This window comes from Dromaius novaehollandiae, chromosome 7 (assembly GCF_036370855.1).
Source record: "Dromaius novaehollandiae isolate bDroNov1 chromosome 7, bDroNov1.hap1, whole genome shotgun sequence".
NCBI lineage: Eukaryota > Metazoa > Chordata > Aves > Casuariiformes > Dromaiidae > Dromaius > Dromaius novaehollandiae.
This window is the reverse complement of record NC_088104.1, coordinates 35,268,428-35,287,828: the sequence shown is the minus strand read 5'-3', so window position 1 is coordinate 35,287,828 and position 19,401 is coordinate 35,268,428. Positions and strand designations below refer to the sequence as shown.

At 41.1% G+C, this 19,401-nt stretch overlaps 1 protein-coding gene across 6 annotated transcripts in view; it reads left to right on the top strand.

Moving 5' to 3' along the window:
* Window positions 1–19,401, top strand: part of ANKRD44 (ankyrin repeat domain 44) — a 142,539-nt gene that overhangs the window by 69,404 nt on the left and 53,734 nt on the right. For all 6 annotated transcript variants that reach the window (XM_064515147.1, XM_064515146.1, XM_064515144.1 and 3 more), the window contains exons 3-8: window positions 1,103–1,181; window positions 8,804–8,874; window positions 12,388–12,588; window positions 14,215–14,302; window positions 16,563–16,705; window positions 18,114–18,326. In XM_064515147.1, the coding sequence (XP_064371217.1) occupies window positions 1,103–1,181; window positions 8,804–8,874; window positions 12,388–12,588; window positions 14,215–14,302; window positions 16,563–16,705; window positions 18,114–18,326 (795 nt within the window). The remainder of the gene's footprint in view (window positions 1–1,102; window positions 1,182–8,803; window positions 8,875–12,387; window positions 12,589–14,214; window positions 14,303–16,562; window positions 16,706–18,113; window positions 18,327–19,401) is intronic.

The window sequence follows — 19,401 nt, the reverse complement described above, 5'->3', positions numbered from 1 at the left end:
TACAAATATTGGTAGGGCTTCTCTGCTGCTGTGGCTTGCTGGGGGGGTGAACTTGTTACCAGGTTGCAGTATTTAATGGCAGTAGGTTGTCCTGCTCTTGTAAATTTAGCAGATGCGTGAGTCTCTTAGAACTTCCTCTATTAGTGGTTAAAAATTTGAAGTGAAAACATTTAGGACTGGGAATGGTGGTAGAATAATATGGTTAACAGTATTATCAATTCTTGGGATTTTTTCTGTTGTTGCCCCTATTGTAATGTTTAACAGTTTCTTTTAAAGGCCAGTGTTTTGAAATTGTCTGAATAAGGGAATAAAAGCAAGCATGTTTCTATAAAACTGTATTTATAAAGAAAATCTTGAAAATGTGACTCCCTAAGCCTGAAAAAGCCAGAAATCAAATAAAAATAACTCTATTTCTGAAGTTTATCGATTATTGGCAATATGTACGAGAGTAGAGGATGGAGACCTGACTGGTATTATTTTTATCTGTGTGTGTTTAAGGGTTGGTCTAGGCTGTACAAGCCCATTTTGGGCTGTTATCGACAGCTAGGCTAAATGGTGTAGAGTAACGTTTTCATACTAAGAAAATTGTATCTTGTCCTCGTGTGTGGTTCCAACCCATTCTCTAAAGATATCCTTCTTAGAGTCTGATGCTGTAGTGTTGATACAAACTGTGTTGCAAAGACACGTCCAGAAGGGTCTGAATTATGTCATCGCAATACTTAGAGCAGCTAATGCTTCCAAAAGACGCCAAAGGATGGTTTCTTTCCTCTGCACAGCTGTATTCAGGCTTTGCACGAGGGGGACCACTGTGATGTGATGGAGATTTGATTTGGCTTTGATTTGGTTTTTATCTGCCTGTAAAAGGATATCAGATCAAAGAAAGTTTCTCTGCAAGGTCTGTTAGAACCGTGCGATAAGAAAGTTGAGGGCCACTGAGAGAAGGAGCTGTTCAGACCTTGATTTTTGTTCTTTTACTGGTTGAGATTGCATTTCTAAGTATAAGCAGAAATATACATAGAAAATAAAAACATTGCATAAGAATGCATTGCTCTTTAACACTTACAGGCCATGTTTTATAGCTGGACAAACTGTTGTTTTGCAGGATGCTGAGAAACGAACTCCTCTTCACGTCGCATCATTCCTGGGGGATGCAGACATCATTGAGCTTCTCATTTTGTCAGGTAAGGTAGCGTCTCTCACAGGTATTCACTGGTAAGTTAGCCAGTTTCAAAGCTACAGGGAATACCCAGTAGAGCAGATGTGACCGGACTTTGGGCACAGCCTGTATCTGAGTTTCACAGAGCTGTCCTCAATATTTTCCAAGCTAAGAAAATGCATTTAAATTTGGTGATATAGTTATAAAACATGTACTGTAGCTGAGGAGAATTAATAAACAAAACATTTTAAAAACATGTAAAGCATTCAAACTGATAGTACTTGTGGATTCAGAAACATGCTGAAGTACATATTTGAAATGGGGGCTCAGGTCCTGCAGTACAAGCCAAGGATTCCCATCCAGCAAAAATTATTATGGACTAATAGCAAAATGATCAAGTTTGAATTCTAAGTGGTATTTGCATTGGAAACATGATTCTACGAGTCAGGAAACTGATTTGGAGCATAGAAACCTGCAGTGTGATGTATTTAAGTGAATGAAGCAGCTTGCAAATCAGTTACAGAACTGTTATTTTGGAGAACTGACTGATAATAGCAAATATATATTAGAAAGTCATGACCTAGCTGTGAGTAGTACATAAATCAAAAAAAAAATTGATGAATAAATAGTTTATCTAAACCCAATAGTACATCTCACTTCTTACCAGAGAATGTTACTTGTATGTGCTGGAGATAGGTGGCAAGTGTATGTATATACCCATGCACAATATATTTTTATATTTGTACGTTATCTTATGATAAATTAGACAAAACCAAAGTACGTTAAATGCTATTTGTCAATGTTCACATTCTCACTTAAAAAGCATCGGTGTCTTTGGATATTAGTTTAAATGCTTTGTTGGGGGATTGCCAAAAAAGCTCATCCTGTCTGATGTTGTCTGACATCTTGGAATGAGGAAATCATGAACAAAAGTGGCAGTCCATATGTATATATATGGAGCCTGGTAGGGATTTGTCCATAGGTGTTCAAAATACCTCTGCTGTTTTTTTTAATGTGATGTAAAGGCTGAAGTACATTCTTTAGCATTGGAGTAAGAGCCAAGAATTTAAGCAAAATTTATTCATGGCCACTTAAGACCCTGTGTTTCACATGCCCCTATTTTACATTGGCTTCAGTAGCTCCTTTTTGGTTTATTGAGGTCAACAAAGGTCAATATGCCTAAATTGTTTGGGGGAAAAAACAGTATTGTAAGGGGAAGTAAACTTGTCAGCATTCTTTGAGTGATAGGAATTAATTCATTAATTTGTCTGATTTTCATACTGCTCAGCTTTTGTGATATTAAAGCTGCAGTGTGTAATATATCCCATATGTACTCCGGACTGTAACATATAATCGCCTATTTATCGTTGTGCAGACAACATTATAGGAGTAATTCTTCTACCGCTGATTTGTTTTGTCTAGCGGCAGGCATGCTTCCACAGTTTTGAATTTCAGCGGTGCCTATAAAGAAGTCTGTGTACTTGTTTTGAACTTGCCTAGTCAAGAACTTGAGCTTTAAATCTTCCAAGAGCAAGCCCTCCACAAAACGTCCAGGCTTTGCTTCCCAGGGGCAGGGCAGATGCCTCCAAAACAGCCCAGTTGTGCAGGGGTTCTCTGTCCTGTTTGCAATGAAGCATTGAATGGGACAAGCTAACAAAAAGTGGGAAATTGTGATAGGAGAAGGGATGGGAAAGGGACAGTGAAATTTGCTCTAATGTAAGGATACAGATTTTTTTTTTTCCTAGTTTCATGCAAAAGCCCAGGTTGGTTCATTTTTTGTCTGAAAGCAGTTTGACAGGTGACAGCCTTCTGTCCCTCACCCCTCTGTCTGCCTGGACAGAATATGGCAATACGACCTTGCTTCACTGTCAGTGGTGCAAGTCCAGCACTGGTTGCTGCACGTCATATGAAATGTTAAAACTGTCTTCAGTTTCCTGTAGTGAATGAGATGTTAGTTTTGTGATGGATAAATGACTCGGCCATAGCAAAATCTGTAACATTAAATTACAAGTTAATCAAGTGACAATGTCTTAGTTCTGAGTGATATTTCGTGGAGTAAGTCTAACTGTAAGGATTTGTAGTCTCATTTACAGCATCTGCTCAAAGTCCTATTTGGATTTCCATTCTGACCCTATGTTACGTTATCCATGGTATCTGTGTCTTTATATGCGAAAGTAGCTGTGAAAAAGCATCTTCATTTAAGCACTGAGGATATTGCTTTTTATCACCATGTGTTTACTTAAGCAATTTGTAAAAGGAAGTTTGTGTCCCAGAACAAACAGTTCTGTGAGCCTCCTTTCCGCATATTTGTACCTTTTGGGTTAAATTTTCTTTTGCCCAGCAAGGTGAAAATACCAACTGAAGCATTTCTCATGGTTGGGACATTCAAAGCCTTTAGCTCTTCTAGATTCTTTGGTATCTAAAAAGAATTGCATTAATGCTGCAGTCTTTTCTCTAAAACTTATGGTATGTATGATTTATTTGCATTGTGGGCATGCATATGCCCATGGACCTAAGACAAAAAGGACCAAACTTTTCTGCTTGGCAGTAGCACCATAGGGAATGCAACTGTAAATGTGGCAGTGCCCTGCATCTGCAGTCTCCCTCCAGCTCTACTCTGCTGCATCATGGTCTTCAGCTTTGTTGCCCTCTTCATCTTCTCTATCTGCCTGTCTTGCTTTTCATTTTCATATAGACCTGTATGTCTCCTTGCTGAATCACTGCTTTGGAGCCCAAAATTGAAGGATGGACAGACACTCTAAAAATCTATACAGGTAGCACAAACATATTTCTTTGGCTTACCAATTAACCACAACTAGAGAAGGCAGAAGAAGAGAATTGAGTTTGGTTAGTTATGTTTCCTCTGTACATTTTGGGGGGCATTTGGGATCATCAAATTGCTTAGGGAGGGTAAGTAATTTGGAAGGCATAGAGCAGCTCCTGCTGCTCTAACCTTGATACCAGCACAGTGGTCTAAGTGAACATTCCTACACTGATAGATTATGTTTGGATGCTTTTTCAATATGTTAGATGCAAACATGCTTTTCTTCACTGGGAGATAAAAGTTAATAAACTTGATCTTCATATATGTTCTTGAAGCATGCATGGGTTGTCACATACTGTTGTTCCGTTGTTGTGTGAGAAGTGTGCAGGAGCAATGTCTTTCCAAGTGTTTCAAGCAACAGCACAGGGAATATCCACATAAAGAGAAAGATGAAGCATTTCTATTCATTCCTCCCCTGATTCCTACCAGCATCAGTAAATGGCCTGATGAAGTCAGGGTACATTTGGCTTCTTGTTTTCCAATTGTATTCCTAATGATGGAAAGAGAGTCCTGATGTTCTTGTGGGGCACCTCGTTCCAGCTACTTACTGCCAAAAAGGCATCCACAGGCCATATGATTGACAGCAGGATAAAATGAAACTGGTGTATCTTGCTTTTTTATATATCCAACTAAGCATGGAAAAAACTTTATAATGTGGACTTTCAGTAATTTGCCTTTGTGTCAGCAGGACAGTGCTGGAATGCGTTGGAAGGAGCTGTGCAGATCTTAAAACTGGCTCAGCGCATGAGGCAAAGTTAATTGTGTATTGCATGCTCTGCCTATGCATTGTCTTTTAATCTCTGAAGTGTCATTACTCACACTGCACATCAGCACTTGCACCCACTTAAAAGAGCAGGTCTGTGTGCTGTTATAAATGCCTTTTTGCTGTTGTGATATGTCAGAGTGAGCTGGGCTCAGAAGAGAACAGCGGCATTTTCCCTCTGCTTCTCCTCTTCATCCAGTAAGCCTAATTAGTAAAAGTGTTTCATTAAAATTAATCTGATGATAAAGTCAGTTATATAAGTAGAAAAGCTCTGTTGTCTGATTTAAAATTAGAGGGTGTTTTCACAGGGAGAAAGCACAAAAATGCTTGGTGTTGGGGTCAAACAATAGTATTCTCAGCATGGATAGAAGCTGAGAGAAGTAGCAACCCATTGCATTTTGTACAGGGCCAAGGAGAAAAATTAAATGAAATATGCTCACCCTAAGATTTCTGGCCCATGGACTGGTGGCAGCACAAACAAATGGAGCGTCTAAAGAATAAAGCGTCTGCCCGGATACTTGGAGACATACCAGAAATGGCTTTCTAGGTATCCACTGGAGCAGAATCTGTATGGAATTGATATAGGAGACACATGCCAGACCCTTCAACTGCTATAAATCACCTTGGTCCATTAAATGTCAGGGCTAGGTAGACCTTCAACTGCTATAAATCACCTTGGTCCATTAAATGTCAGGGCTAGGTAGATTTACATCAGCTCAAAGATCTGATTCATAATCATATGGTTCAAACTGGAGAAATGTGCTGCATAGTTTTGGTTTTCTAGTCTAAAGGAAAGCGTGGAGATTAGAGCACCTCTCCTCCACTTCCTTTCTGTCAGGAAGAAGGAGAGCTAGGGAAGCACCTCTTACATCAGTGAAGCTCTCTGTGATGACACATTCGTGGATGTGTGAGAACCGCCTGGGCAAATTCAAGCTCCGTTCTCGTGTGTGTTGGTTTCTCTCTTTCTCCTTATGCTTTGAGCTGACACCCAAGGAGAATATTTGAGCTCTTTTTATTGCCCCTTGTGTTCTCCCCCTCTCACAGGAGCTTGTGTTCTTGGGGATATTATCAGGCTATTACTATTTCAAGAGGCTCTGAGCCATTTGGCAAGAAGTTTCTGCACTGGGGGTGCCCCAGTTTCTGCACTGGGCAGTATTGATGTCAGTCCTTTACAAGTTGCAGGACAGATGAGGAGTAGGACAAACATGAGCTTGCTTTGGAGGGGTGCCCTACTAAGCTCTGGCATGGAGATTTGGAAGTGAGACTGCCACATGCATGATGGGTCCTGGGCCATCCACGGCAGGCGGCAGGGGAAGGTGCTGCCTAACCTGAACTCGCGTCCAGGTCTTTCTCTCATGGCAGGCTAAAGAAGAGGAGGCTTAGAGAAATGAATGACTCATAAGAGAAGGAGATATTTTATAGCCAGGAAATAGAGCTTCTCTCTCTGCCTGTCGCAAGGCTTTTAAGACTCTTATCCTTGAGATTAGCGGTGTCCTCTTTGGGTGAAAGACTGGAGGATATCCCAGGACCATCTCCTCTCTTCCATGAGTGACCCAGCACCTGTGTGCTTTTACCTGCCTTCCTCCTCCTCCTTTCTGTGATTTCAGTGGGATCCCCACACCATCAGGATCCCCAGGCCATTTCACACCCTACCAAGTGACTCAGACAGATTTCTGAGGAAAATCCTGCCTGGCCTCCCATTTCTTTTGTGTGGTGTCCTCAGGCTCTTTGGTTCATTTGTTCCCATCCAGCACTGTATTATTTTGTTCTCATGTAAGTCCTAGGTCCCTCTATCCAGCTGCTGCAGCCCCATTACGTTGTCTTCATGCTAGTCTTTGCTTTATACTGTGATTATGTGTTTACTGGGGGGAGATCCTTCTATTTTTGTGTTTCTATTGCAGTCTCCCATAGTAGGAGATGGAAAGGTGCACATTAATAGTATCATTAATAGATTAAAGAGTGGAGTCTCCTTCATCCATTGGCCATCCCCAATTTCAGAGATTTAGACTTCAGAACCTAGATTTATTTGAGTCTTGTGGATTTGGCAGATGTGGTGGTATGGCAAATTGTACTTTGGTTAGGATAAGGACATGTTAACTTAATTCCTGAAAGCCAGCATCGGTTTGTTTATTTCAGATTTCAAAAGGACAGAGGCAAATTCGTCCTCTTTTGGCAGAAAAACATGAGAGTGAAATATCACAAAGATTATGAAATGGTCTTGTTGAAGAAGGGCGGATTACAGAAAGTTTACCCTCTGTTGATCTCATCTTTGATGTTATGCATTATATTGTCTAACTTCGCAGAACAGATGTAATGGCCAAACCATTCCTTCAGACCCATCTGTGCAACTCCCCCGAGGGCCGAGTTCTCGCCGTGTGTCTCAGGAAAGGTTCCTGTCTGAAGAGGTTTATTTTTAAGTGGCTGTTTTGTTGGGGGGGATGTGGCTGCCTGGAAAGATGTTAAGAAAAGCCTCTGAGGAAAAGAGCACCTTGTCTTTTCAAGAAAGATTGGCACAGAACACCATATACACCTATTTGAGTGTGTTGATCAACATAAACACACAAATTAGACTAGTTAGCCTAACACTGCAAAGTATTGCAGGAAGTGCACTGAAACGTGGTTAAGGTACTTGGTCAAGAGTTAAGAGAAGGGCACTGAATCTTGCCTTTAAAATGGAAGATATTTTATTCCCCCTGAGGAGTGTGTCAGTGCTGGTGAAGTTCCTTGCTTGTCATTACCCCTTGCCTGCCAGGAGCGCCTGGGGAGCTGAATTTCGGTGGAGCAAATAGACTCTATAGAGCAAAACATTTCTGAAATATCTCTTTGGAAAATTTGTGCCTCAGTAAATGGACAACAGTAGCTTCGGCCTGTTGATGAACAGACAACAGCTGAATTGTGCAACTCTTTAGAAACGTAAATCACATATATATTCAGCTGATGCACTGAATTAGATATGCAAGAGCAATTTCACTTTGTCACATAAAAAGCACAGTAAAAACAGGAAAAGAAATGTGGAAAACAGCTGAGGAAGACAATGTTGATCACATGCTGTGTATTATTTTATGTTGCTGGTATTGTTTTGCTTTAATTATTCTCTTTAGCTGTTTTCTTGGCAATTCTTTCAGCTTCTTGAAGGCTGAGTAGATCAATAAAAGGCTTGAAGAATGCTTCCCTAGGTTTTCTGATCATCTTATTCAACCACTGTAGTGGTTGAATACCGAGGAATGATAGGATGTTTGTCACACACTGCTACTCCACACGTAAGCCTTTCTGATTTGCCACCATCTGCTTCTGGGAGTTGTCGAAGGGGTTGAAATAAACCGAAAGGAACCTTAGTTAGTAAAAACAAAAACACCAAAGAGAATACAGCCAAATTGGTAGAACACAGGTACGTGTGAGTCGTGGTCCGTAAGCTTCCTGGTGGTGGGGATTCTCCTTGCCGTGTGCCTCCCGCGTGCACAGCTCAGTGCGCACAAGGCAAAAGGATCGGCAGAGGTAGAGGGGCATCTTGTAAGTCCCTAGTTTCCTACTCAACCTGCAATCTCCCCATCACGTTTTCTTGGCCACAGCAAGTTTTGCTGAGCTGGAAAGCAGACTTTGTTGCAGAGGTTTTATCTCTTAGTGCACTGGCCGATAGAGCTGGAAGCGCGAGGTGGTTGTTCAGGCTCGCTCCCTGCCCAGGTCCGCACGCAGCGGCAGCGCTCTGGTCAGGGATTGCTCCTTTTCCAACAGTCAACTGTTCTACAGAAAATGGCACAGACACATGCAGACAACAGATATTTAATCTCCTGCGGATCTTGCTTCCGTTATGTCCACTGAACACAGCTTTTCCTGCTAATAAGCAAATCTGTCCAGTTCCTTTCTTCCCGAATCCTGCTTCCTGTCCTGTCTGCTTGGGATATGGCAATGCAGTTCCCAGGTTAGCAGAGTGCCAGAAGAGTTGCGGGAGTGCTGTGAGTACTAAGTATGGCTCAGCTCTTGTTACTAGGAGACTGGTTGGGCAACGCTTTTGTTAACGCTGCACCCGAGGCGTGGATGTAACTGTGCTGTTTGCTTGCAGGCGCTCGTGTCAACGCCAAGGACAATATGTGGCTGACTCCTCTCCATCGAGCAGTTGCTTCAAGGAGTGAAGTGAGTAAGATTCGATTACCCTGCTATTGCACGTGAATGACACGCTGGGGAAAACCCCAAACCATTTAAAGCCATAGGAGGTCGCATGGTGACGCAAAGAGGGGAAGAGTTTTGTGGGCGCAGGGCCTTTAGCATTTTGGCAAGTCGAGAAGGGCCAGCTTTTACATGTCAGGCTTAGCTCTCGACTGCAGCGTGTGTGTTCACTGCTTAGTACGGTTGATTTCTCCCTGTGCAATGCTTTATGGTGCTGCAGTAAGTCGTACTGAGCAGCCATCGAGAGCGAGTGACCCCGACTGAAGTGGAATAGTCTATAACGGGCTGGCCACGTTATCCTCGGGCGGTGAAATAAGGAGGAATAAATTCAAAAGGATGCTGTGTGCCAGGAGGGAGCGGATGTGTGTGTGTGATCCATATACTGCATAGTTTGTTTTGATTAATTGCATTTCAAGGCATCCACTAGGTTCCTGTTAATTCTTTTGATTCATGCAAGAAGAGGGTTAGCCCATATTTCTTCTACCTGACAACTAGAAATCGTCCGGCATCGTGTTGGGCTTTCTCCATGGCTATCTCATGGAGGAGCAGCTATCAGGAACATAGCTCAGGCGTGACTGAAATCACTGCACCATTATTTTTTGGCTTTCCATTTTGGACCTCCTTGTACATTTTTACCCTCCTAACACGCGGTTGACACAGTGAACCCAGCTGCAGACTGAACTGGCCGCTGGGGGTGGGCAGACGTGTAAAAGAGACAGAGGGTGGCCGTCATCCAGGCCGATGGCGTCACCTCTGCCGCAGCGCCAGCGCGGGTGCAGCTGGGAGGCAGGAGCCCCGAGTGTTTCTGAGCCCGGGCCTTGTTTCCCTGCTGGCTGAGCTTCCCAGCTGCTGGCATCCACCAAAGCCCTTGGAAGGGGACAGCTGAGAGAATGCAAATGCTGCAATGAGATAAAATACAAAAAGCCATGTTGAAAAACAAAGGTCAGGCCTAAACCTTTAAAAAAATAATAGCTGCAATCCTGACACAGGAATTGCAACATATTTGGGTTCTTTTTTGGATGTGTTGGAGTATGTGACCTTTATTTTCAGTGACAGTCCTAACTGAAAATGCATGTCTTTTTGCGGTTTTGTGTCCGGTCTTTAACTCTTGTGCTGCTGAAACCCAGCTTCACAATGAGAAACTGTTTCCCATTGTGCTGGCAGTTCTGGTGCCTCATAAAATGTGATGTAACAGGTACAATATTGAAGCAGCAAGGGAAGAGAGCAGCCTTTGATGCCATTTTGTGGGCTGGTATATATTTTATATATATAGCTTCCTCCTCCTCTTCCTTTTTCTTACTTATTTGATAATTGCTGCTTTTGCTAATCATTTTGAAAGAGACTGAGCATTACAAGTTTTTATTTTTCAGTGCTGCTCTTGTTTTATTGTACAGGCTTTCTAGCAAATTTACAGCTTCAGTAAAATAGGACCAAATTGATAGCAGTAGTAGATGAATTCATAATCAATAGTGGTAGTAGTAGATCAATTCATGGTCCAGAAGGACTCACTGTACTTTTTTGAAGTTCCTGTGAGCTTGGTTGCTTTTAGAATGATCACCTACAAATTTCGTTACCAATCTTTTGTTATGAAGTTTTCATAGGATTCAGAAACTGTCTGCTTGCAACCATCTATAGACTGATAAGTAAAAAGGTGTTCATGTTTTTATGTTTTAGTGACTTTTCAAGTGGGCTTCAGGGATTTAAATGGTTGTTTAGAAACCAGCAAGCCTCAAGTGTGTCTGTGCAGGATTGTTAATGGATGTGTCAGCCGCGAGCTTCATACAGTTTGAAAGAGTTAAGAGATTTCACTCAGATAACTTGGGATAACTAGAGACACTGAACGTATTAGTACGGAGTCCTACACAGTACCTGTGGACTGTACGCAGATGTTGAAATTATGTTAATAAGAGGGCCTATCTCATGCCCTCACAAGCCATAAAATTAAAGCTTCTTCCTAAAGATTTTAACATTTTGGCCTCAAGCGTGGTAGACCAACAGATTTGCAGATGTAAACAAAAATGTGTAAATGCTTTTAAAAAATGTTTAAAAATTATCAGCTCAGACTTTTCAATTCTTATTATTTACTCTTAAAAATCCTCCTTTAACTTTTTTCTTTCTTCCCTAAGAGTCAAAGTACATGAATTTTCCTGCTGACTTCATGTAGGATTGTGGTCCCAGTTGGGTAGGTTCCCAGCGAATTATCTTTAAATGACTTTTAAAATAAAAGGCCTGCGATCAAAAAAGGTCCTGCTGAGACATCAACAATGATATATCATTATCGGTACTTGAAGACAAGCAATCTCACTAACGGAACAAATCTATTACATGACAGTCTGTGGGATGGCCATAGAAAATGAAATTGCTGAAATCAGTGGAGGACAAAGGACTAAAGCTCCTAGCAATGGATGTACTGTTGCTAGAGCCTGCAGGCACTCTCCCAGGCCTTTCCAGATACAAAAGTGCTATTTATACACACACATGATGCATTTGTTATTCATTAATAAAACTTTGGCTGGACTTACTAGAAAACTTTTCAGATTATGGAAAAAGAATAAGGTCGTATGTAGGACTAGAGCTCTCTCCCACTTACCAGCTGAGAGCTGTAGTTAGCAGATGAGGCTATTTGCATGCTACTGCGTCCCAGTAGTTCCTTTGTGTTTTGTGCATTTGTGAAGAAAGAAGAAACAAAATCCAATTTTGTGAGAGACTTTTTATCTGACTTGCTTAATGGCAGATGCCTGGGTAGGAACAAAGAAGAGCTGATTGTAAATACTCCAGTGAGGCAGTCTCTCAAGAGGGAACAGGACATTTTCTCACTGGGAAATACTCGTTTCTAAACAACAAAATTAACCTTAAAAGTTGTTTGGTCTCAGGCTGGCAGAATGGATGTTGCAGGGAAGACCCTTGGCCTGTGCTCAGCGCTGGGGAGGGAGGGAACGCTGCCGGCAGCGAGGGACACTAGCGGCGACCCTTGCCTGTGATTCTCATGTTTTTGCAAACCTAAATTTTTGTGCTCACATATTCTGTTTTATTTTTTCCTTTTTCCTGTTTATAAATAAAACTTATAGTAATTCACTGTGACTTGCCTATCCAAAGTAACATGTTGTTCATTTTGTAAATAATTTTTATAACAGTGAGCTTGAATAAATACATTCATTTCCTCAAGTAGAGCATAGTTGTTATGGCTGTGGTACTGAAGGCTAACCAACAGGTTGGGGGTGCTCTGCATGGGTGGCTTTCTATGTCCTAAAGTCAATTTGGGAAATTTTGCTTGTGAGGACACTGCTCTAAATGACAGCAAAGGCGATGTGCACTCAGGCATTTGAGTCACCACTGCCATTTCACTAACCTAGGAGGCTGTTTAGATAAATGATATTCTTCCTTTCTCCTGGCCGTGTCTGATACGTAGGTAATAATAATGCTGTCGAGAAGGTGGGCCCTGAGTGCTTGTTTATAGCTGTAGCTGTGTTGCCCTTGCAGGAAGCAGTGCAAGTATTGATTAAGCATTCAGCTGATGTCAATGCCCGGGACAAGAACTGGCAGACGCCGCTACACGTGGCGGCTGCGAACAAGGCGGTGAAGTGCGCGGAGGTTATCATTCCCATGCTGAGCAGTGTCAACGTCTCCGACCGGGGTGGGCGGACAGCTTTGCACCACGCAGCTCTCAATGGCCACATCGAGGTAAGCTGTTTTATAGCATAGATGATATTTGCTTATTTTTTTCTTTCCCCACTGTTCAAACAGTCAGCCGGCTGTGGCTGGGTCTAGGCTGAGGCCCACGTCCCCGACAGGAGCATTCCTGCCCTTCAGCCGCTTTCCAAACTGCGCGCCTGGGTTTCCTGCCTGCCGAAACGAGGGAGCGGCTGGCACGCACCCGCGCAGCGCCGGCACACAGCGAGGTGTGCGTGCGGGCTCGGGCACCTGGCTGCACCACCAGCCCCAGCGTGTCCTTGGCTACTTTGATCTTAACTGCCTGTGGAAATAGAGAGGCAGCATGGATAGGGAAAACTAGAGGATGAATTTCATACCGAAGAAATGTACAGCTGTGTGAGACCCAGCCAGTCTGCTTTTCTAATTAGTTTTCTTCAAAATGTGCTTCTGGTTTTAAGATTGTACATGCTACTTTTGGTTACCTAATGGAAGCGAAACCTTCTAGTCTAATTACTGCTTCTGTATAAAAACTGTAGTTCTGTAAGTAAGGCCGCTACATAAAAGGCGCTGTTACTGTCATTAGATGTGGGTGAAAGGATCCTTGTTTGCCTATGCCATGCTTGGAGGTCCAGGCATGGAATAAAAAAATCGACTGGAACAGTAGGATTCCATCAACAAAGAGGTGTCAGAAGAAAGAGCTCGGTTGTACTATAATCAAAAGAAGGAAGAAAAAAGGTAGTTCATGTAAAAGGATGATGGTGCTTTACTGTTAAAATACTATATTTTAGAAAAAAGGTAGTAATGCTTGAATCTAACCACCATAAATTAAAGCTCTTGAGCTTTTGGATAGAGCATATCAGCAATGTTACTGACTGCTGTTATTAGCTGATCCTTTACTGTGCCAAAGCAATGTATTAGAGGAAGTCAGTTATGCAGCTCTGTAATTTATGATTTTAGAATGTTTTGCAGGAAAAGAAAGTTGCTGAAAGTGTTTTTCATTCAATTTTCATTCTTTTCTGTTTTTCTTCTCATGTTTAATACTGGACGATTGGCAATAAGGAAAGAGACTTTTCATCTTTTAGCCATGCTGTCTAAAATTCCAGTCTCATATATGAGGCAGCCTGGTTTCTGTCCACATGGTCATGGGCAGACGGGACCCGAATGGCCTGGCCACCCGTCAGTGCGGTGTGGCAGGAGATAGGCACTCCCTGTTGAAAGATCAAGCAGACTTTAGGGTTTGTTTCCTCGAGGTCTGCAGGGATCTTGTCCCAGTCTATAAGAAAACACCTTAAATGTGGCTTTAACTGTAAAAACTAGGAGCAATATTTCTCTTCTAGGCCTGTTTTACCTCTAGGTGGGTTGTTTGCCAAGCTGAATTTGAAGTACGCTGAAATCGCAGCTGATGTGAGCAGCACCCTGCATGCTGTCAGCCTGCTCTATGGGTGCCGAGCTTCTCCTGGTTACTTGCAACCGTTGCTATTCCTTGTCACTAATGCAAGCGGTTTGGAACAGTAATTTTATCATTTATAAATGTATCATTCAAAAGTAAGCTATTGTGATCCCTACTTTATTGCTAAAACATTGCTAGAATGATTTGTTATAAACTATTCAATTTTTGACCTACAGGATTTATTTACTTGATGTTGTTTCTTTTAGATGGTAAATTTGCTCTTAGCCAAAGGGGCAAACATCAACGCTTTTGACAAAAAGGACAGAAGAGCTCTTCACTGGGCAGCGTACATGGGTAAGCCTCGGGTGGTTGTTCCTTGTTTTTAATTTGGTGTTGACAAGCTGACTGTGCGTTTTGCAGTGGGCAAGATGCAGACCTTGCCCTGGAAAGCGAATGTGGTGTTTACCCTGAACAGGGGAAGGGATCAGCTGGTCTAAGCAGACAGTGTCCATTTAAGGTTTTGCAAGTGGTGAGAACTTGGCTGTGTTGTCCTTTTAGTGCAACTCGTTTGGGCTTTTTATGTTGTTTTTTTCCTTTTGATCTTTTTTTCCTGACTCTAATGCCAGCCTGGAGTGTATTTGGACTTGAGAAAATACAGGTTTTTTTGAACTAGTTTTTGCTAAGTACTACATTATATAAAGTGCAGATAAATGTGATCATAATTTTTGCTATTTATCTTTGTTTAAAGTAGCTAAGCTGTGATATTGTTAGAAGGTGCCTCATAGCCTTTCCTTCTATCAGGTGCAAATTGTCATTTTTTTATTCCTGACTGGGCAAAAGCAGCTGATTCAGCAGTTCAGAATATCAGTGATGTTATAAAATACTGCTTTAAAAAATCAATTGACCTTATTATTTCATTCAATTTAAAGACAGGATTTGTTGTAGTGAAGCGTTATAATTTTAAAATGCTCGAATTACATTGCTGGTTATATTGGTCATTCTTGTTCAAGATCTTTTGTGATAGCCTAGCAAGTCTTTCACCTGATCTTTCAGATTCTTACTTTTAATCCTGGCTTCTTCTGGAAATGATATAACGGGAGTTTTCAAACTGTTAGAAAAGCCTGTTGTTTTGGGGTTTTGTTTTTGTTTTTTGTTTTTGGTTTTTTTTTTTGATACGCACGAACAGATGGAAAGACTCTTGCAACAGTTGTGGTTTGGCTTTTGAACTAGTGTGCTTTGAACTCTGCTCAGGAGAGATGAGCGGCTTTTACATTGTGCTGTGCAATTCCCCATCTCTTTTGCTCTTAACTCTTTTCACAAACTCACGTTGTACTTTTCAAAATATTTAGATAAGTTTAAAGGCCTAAACTCACAGAGTGATTTAGGAGTCTGTAGTGGAATTTGGGCAGAACTTAGATAATGAGGTTGAAGCATCTCATCCTATAAACCCTCACTTAGTTTCCTGGATACTTTAAAATCTGTGGGCACTTGGGAGTTGTCAATGAAGTGTGCTAGGGTCCTGCACGTGACCAGAACTGCCCCTGTCATGAAAGTGCCGCAAAAGTTCGGATGGTACCCAGCTTCATATAGTGTTTGCTCTCTTTCAGTCTGTTTGACCTTACAATTTTTTAATTATTCTAAGGAAAATAGCTCTGCTTCAACTGGAAACATAAGGACTATCCCTCAGTTTGCCTTGCTTTAATTTTGATGGTTAGGGCCCTCTTGGGAAGTTCTGAAATCTTCAGGGAGAAGAGGAAGCTAAGGAGTCAGCTGGCTTATAAATTGCAATTTGAAATGCTCAGCTCCCCCCCTCCCCCCTATTTTGTAGGGAGAGCCTAATTCAGGGGCAGGCATTTTACTCCCCAAGACAGATGTGCTCTGAGTCTGGCAATCAGCTCTCTGTTTGTATGACTGTTGAAACTATTGTGATTGTTTTAATCTGCAGACTATATATATACAACAAGTTCAGATTCGAACATTTTTAGACTGTATATTCATCATTTTATGTTAATAATACAGTTTTGGAGAGTCACAAACTTGATCCAAAAATCAGTGGATTCAGGAGAAAATCATGTGTAGATTTTGGTAGGCTTTGGATCAAATTCTTCACTCACTCGAAATTTCGTTTTTTGTCCTCGATGCTGGTGGAAAACCTTTAATTTATCATTTATTAAATAAATTATGTATTGTCAAGAAAAAACTGAGTGTTAACAGTTGGGTCTACAGATGACGTCAACAGGGTACTTTTGGGGAGATTTATGTTGTCATGTTCCTGTGCTCACTGTTCTTTCTGCAAAAGGGAGAATAAAACATGAACTTTAGAGAAGTAACATGGGAAAGAGGTGTGGTTTGTTCCTTTTTAATGACTGGAAAACTAATATACTAAGGGGAGATTTGACAGATGTGATGAAGGTATGTATGTATCATGGCTTTCTTGATGAGGCCTGGCATTTGGATTAAAAACATTTATGAGAACACTCTTTTTCTTGTAAACTCTGAGAGGGTTGTGAAACAACAGCAAAAAGAGAAGAGCATTAGCAAGAAAGCAGTAATTTTGGGAAAGTGATGCAGTAGGATGGTACACTCATTGATTACTATCTCTTATCTTTTAAAGGTCACCTGGAAGTTGTTGCATTACTGATTAACCATGGTGCAGAAGTGACTTGTAAGGACAAGAAGGGTTACACTCCACTTCATGCAGCTGCATCCAATGGGCAGATTAATGTAGTAAAACATCTCCTTAATCTGGGTGTAGAGGTACGTGGTGACTTGCTGTTTCTGTGGCTTCCTTTTTTCTCCATATACTTGAAGATATTCCTCTTTTCTTTCCATATGGACGCTGCTACAGACATTGGCAGAGTTTCTAAAGAAAATAATTCCCACTTTGTGGACCATGAAAAGTGTCTTGTGCTTCATGTAGTCTTCGGTTCAAGTGCCAGAAGACATTCTGGACTAAAAATGTCTGATATGGACAGTAAACTCCAGGCAACCTTGCTGAAGAAATCAGGGAACATATGCTATTCCTATAAGAGGAAGATGGGATAATGAAACTTCCCTTTGCTCAGTATTCCCTTTGATGCCATGAAAGGTTGTTCACAATATGTGCATTAAGTATTTACTATGCTGCAGTTCAGGCAGTTTAAGTTTAGGGACCTATATTTCCTCTGTAGTTGGTGGAGGGAAGGAGAAAGATTATTTTCACCATGGAAGAGGTCTTTTTTCAGGGCACAGACTTTTCTTAGTTTAATATTGTCAACCTAGTGGTCCAAAGCAGTGCAATGACCAGAAGAGTCTGTAGTGGTTCATCAGAGATGCCAAATATCATTGCATTGCATTTGCAATGATATTTCATGTATTCTGCCAGCTTTATAGCCAGCAGACTTGACCTGCCAAGAAAAAGTAAAAAGTCTGTGTTCGCAGGCTGCTGACTGTGAAGTAGAAGATGAATAGGTGTTTACCGTCATTAGCAGTACCGTGCTAATAACTACCTTTAACTTCGATATTCTCCACCACTAGGGATATGGTCTTTTAGATGGCTAGGATTTGTGGGAGAGTATTCAGATCATTCCTACGTCTTTTGTACAAGCTGTCTCACCTTATTTTACAGAACAGCAGATGAATTGTAAGCCAGTCATTAAGAAATAACATCGTCTTAATTGTAGAGCTACTGAAAGTGGGTTCTTATTGAAGTGTAAATGGCTGTGTAATTTCTCTTTCCCATCACTCAGACACCTCCACTCTCTTCCCAAAAGAAATCTGTGTAAAAAGATCTTAAGCCTGATTCTGTTCACAAAAATTCAATAGAAGTAATTATTTTTTAAAAGATTCTGAGCTTATTATTTATCCTACTTTCCCCCTTAAATGTAAAAGCTTTCCAGCTTATTAAGACTTTTATTTTCATTATTAGATAGTCCTGCTATCAGTTTTAAGCTTCAGGTTGGCTTTTAAAAATTGCCAGTGGGGTAAAAAGTTAATAATAGTAAATGTAAAGTATTCAGAACTAAGCTCTCTGGGAGTATGTTTTTGTCAATGAAATTTGCTACTGAACAGTATGCTCTCTGACAGTTCAAGCCTCCAGCTATTTCAGTTTGCAGTATGTGATGCATTATGTAAAGCAATAAGCTGACATCTGTAATTTTAACTGTGTCTCCTTGTCTCATTTTAGATTGATGAAATGAACATCTATGGAAATACTGCACTTCACATTGCCTGTTACAATGGTCAGGATTCTGTTGTTAATGAGCTGATTGACTATGGTGCTAATGTAAATCAGCCTAACAATAATGGATTCACTCCCTTGCATTTTGCTGCTGCCTCCACTCATGGAGCACTGTGTCTTGAACTGCTAGTGAATAATGGGGCAGATGTAAACATTCAGGTAAAACTTGCATTTCAGCTCTTCAGTTTTATTTTATCCTATTTTGCATACATCAAGAGTCTGGAAACTGTAGTAACGAAGTACAGCATGGCTTTAAGCCCTTCTTGGGGGAATTGACACATGGAAGAAGAGTGATGCTGAGAATATTAATTGTTAAACTGTTTGGATGAGATTAATTTACAACAGAGAAGCTCTCAGTGCCTCAATAGGTATAATGACAGCCTTAAAGTCTAAGCCAGCCGCTTTCCTGAAGGCATGAACCACTGCTAAAATATAGCCCTGGGAGCTCTGTCAAAATCTTATCTCAGGGGAGCCATAGCAAGTCAAGGAACTATTCCCTTTCAGTGTTTTCTTTCCCCCTGCAATATACATTTAATTAAACTTGATTCTAACAAGTTCCTCTTGACTTTCCTGAGGAAGTAAGAACTCAAGGTTTTTTATTTACTTATTCTTTATGAAGCTTGATGGTGTTTAGGATATCTCAGTGCTCTTGAGATACAGTTGATACATACTGATGAAACTGAAAGGAGTTGTTTTTAATCCAACAAGAGAGGGTGCTGGCATAGGTATCAGAAGACATAGGATCTCTGAGTTCATATAAGCTATTCTGCTTTAAACTCTGTGTGTTTCAGTTTCCCATCTATAAAACTGGTCTCCTAGCATTTAATACCTATGGTAAAACCCTCGAGATCAGTGGATAGCCAGCGCTCTATTTAAAATCAGAATTATTAAAATGAAGGTAGGAATTATGCTTGCCAGTGAATGTGAAGCTCCATTCCAGTAAACATGAAGCGACATGAGTGGTACGGTTGGCATCCTTCCCTTGCTGTTTTCTCAGCTCCTTGGCTTTTCCAAGCTCAGTTTCTTTCTCTAGACTGCAGAACACTGCTCTCTCGTTGTTGCACCTTTCCTTCCTTGTGCCTCACCTGTTTTCTAAATATCTTTTGTAGACATCCTGTTTTTCATTAGGTGGAAATTTATTAACCAAAACTTTTTAATATAGTGCCTTGTATTCTAGGATGTATCTGTAAAATGCAAATAAGTAAGTTTATATTTCTTGAATCTCTCATGCTGC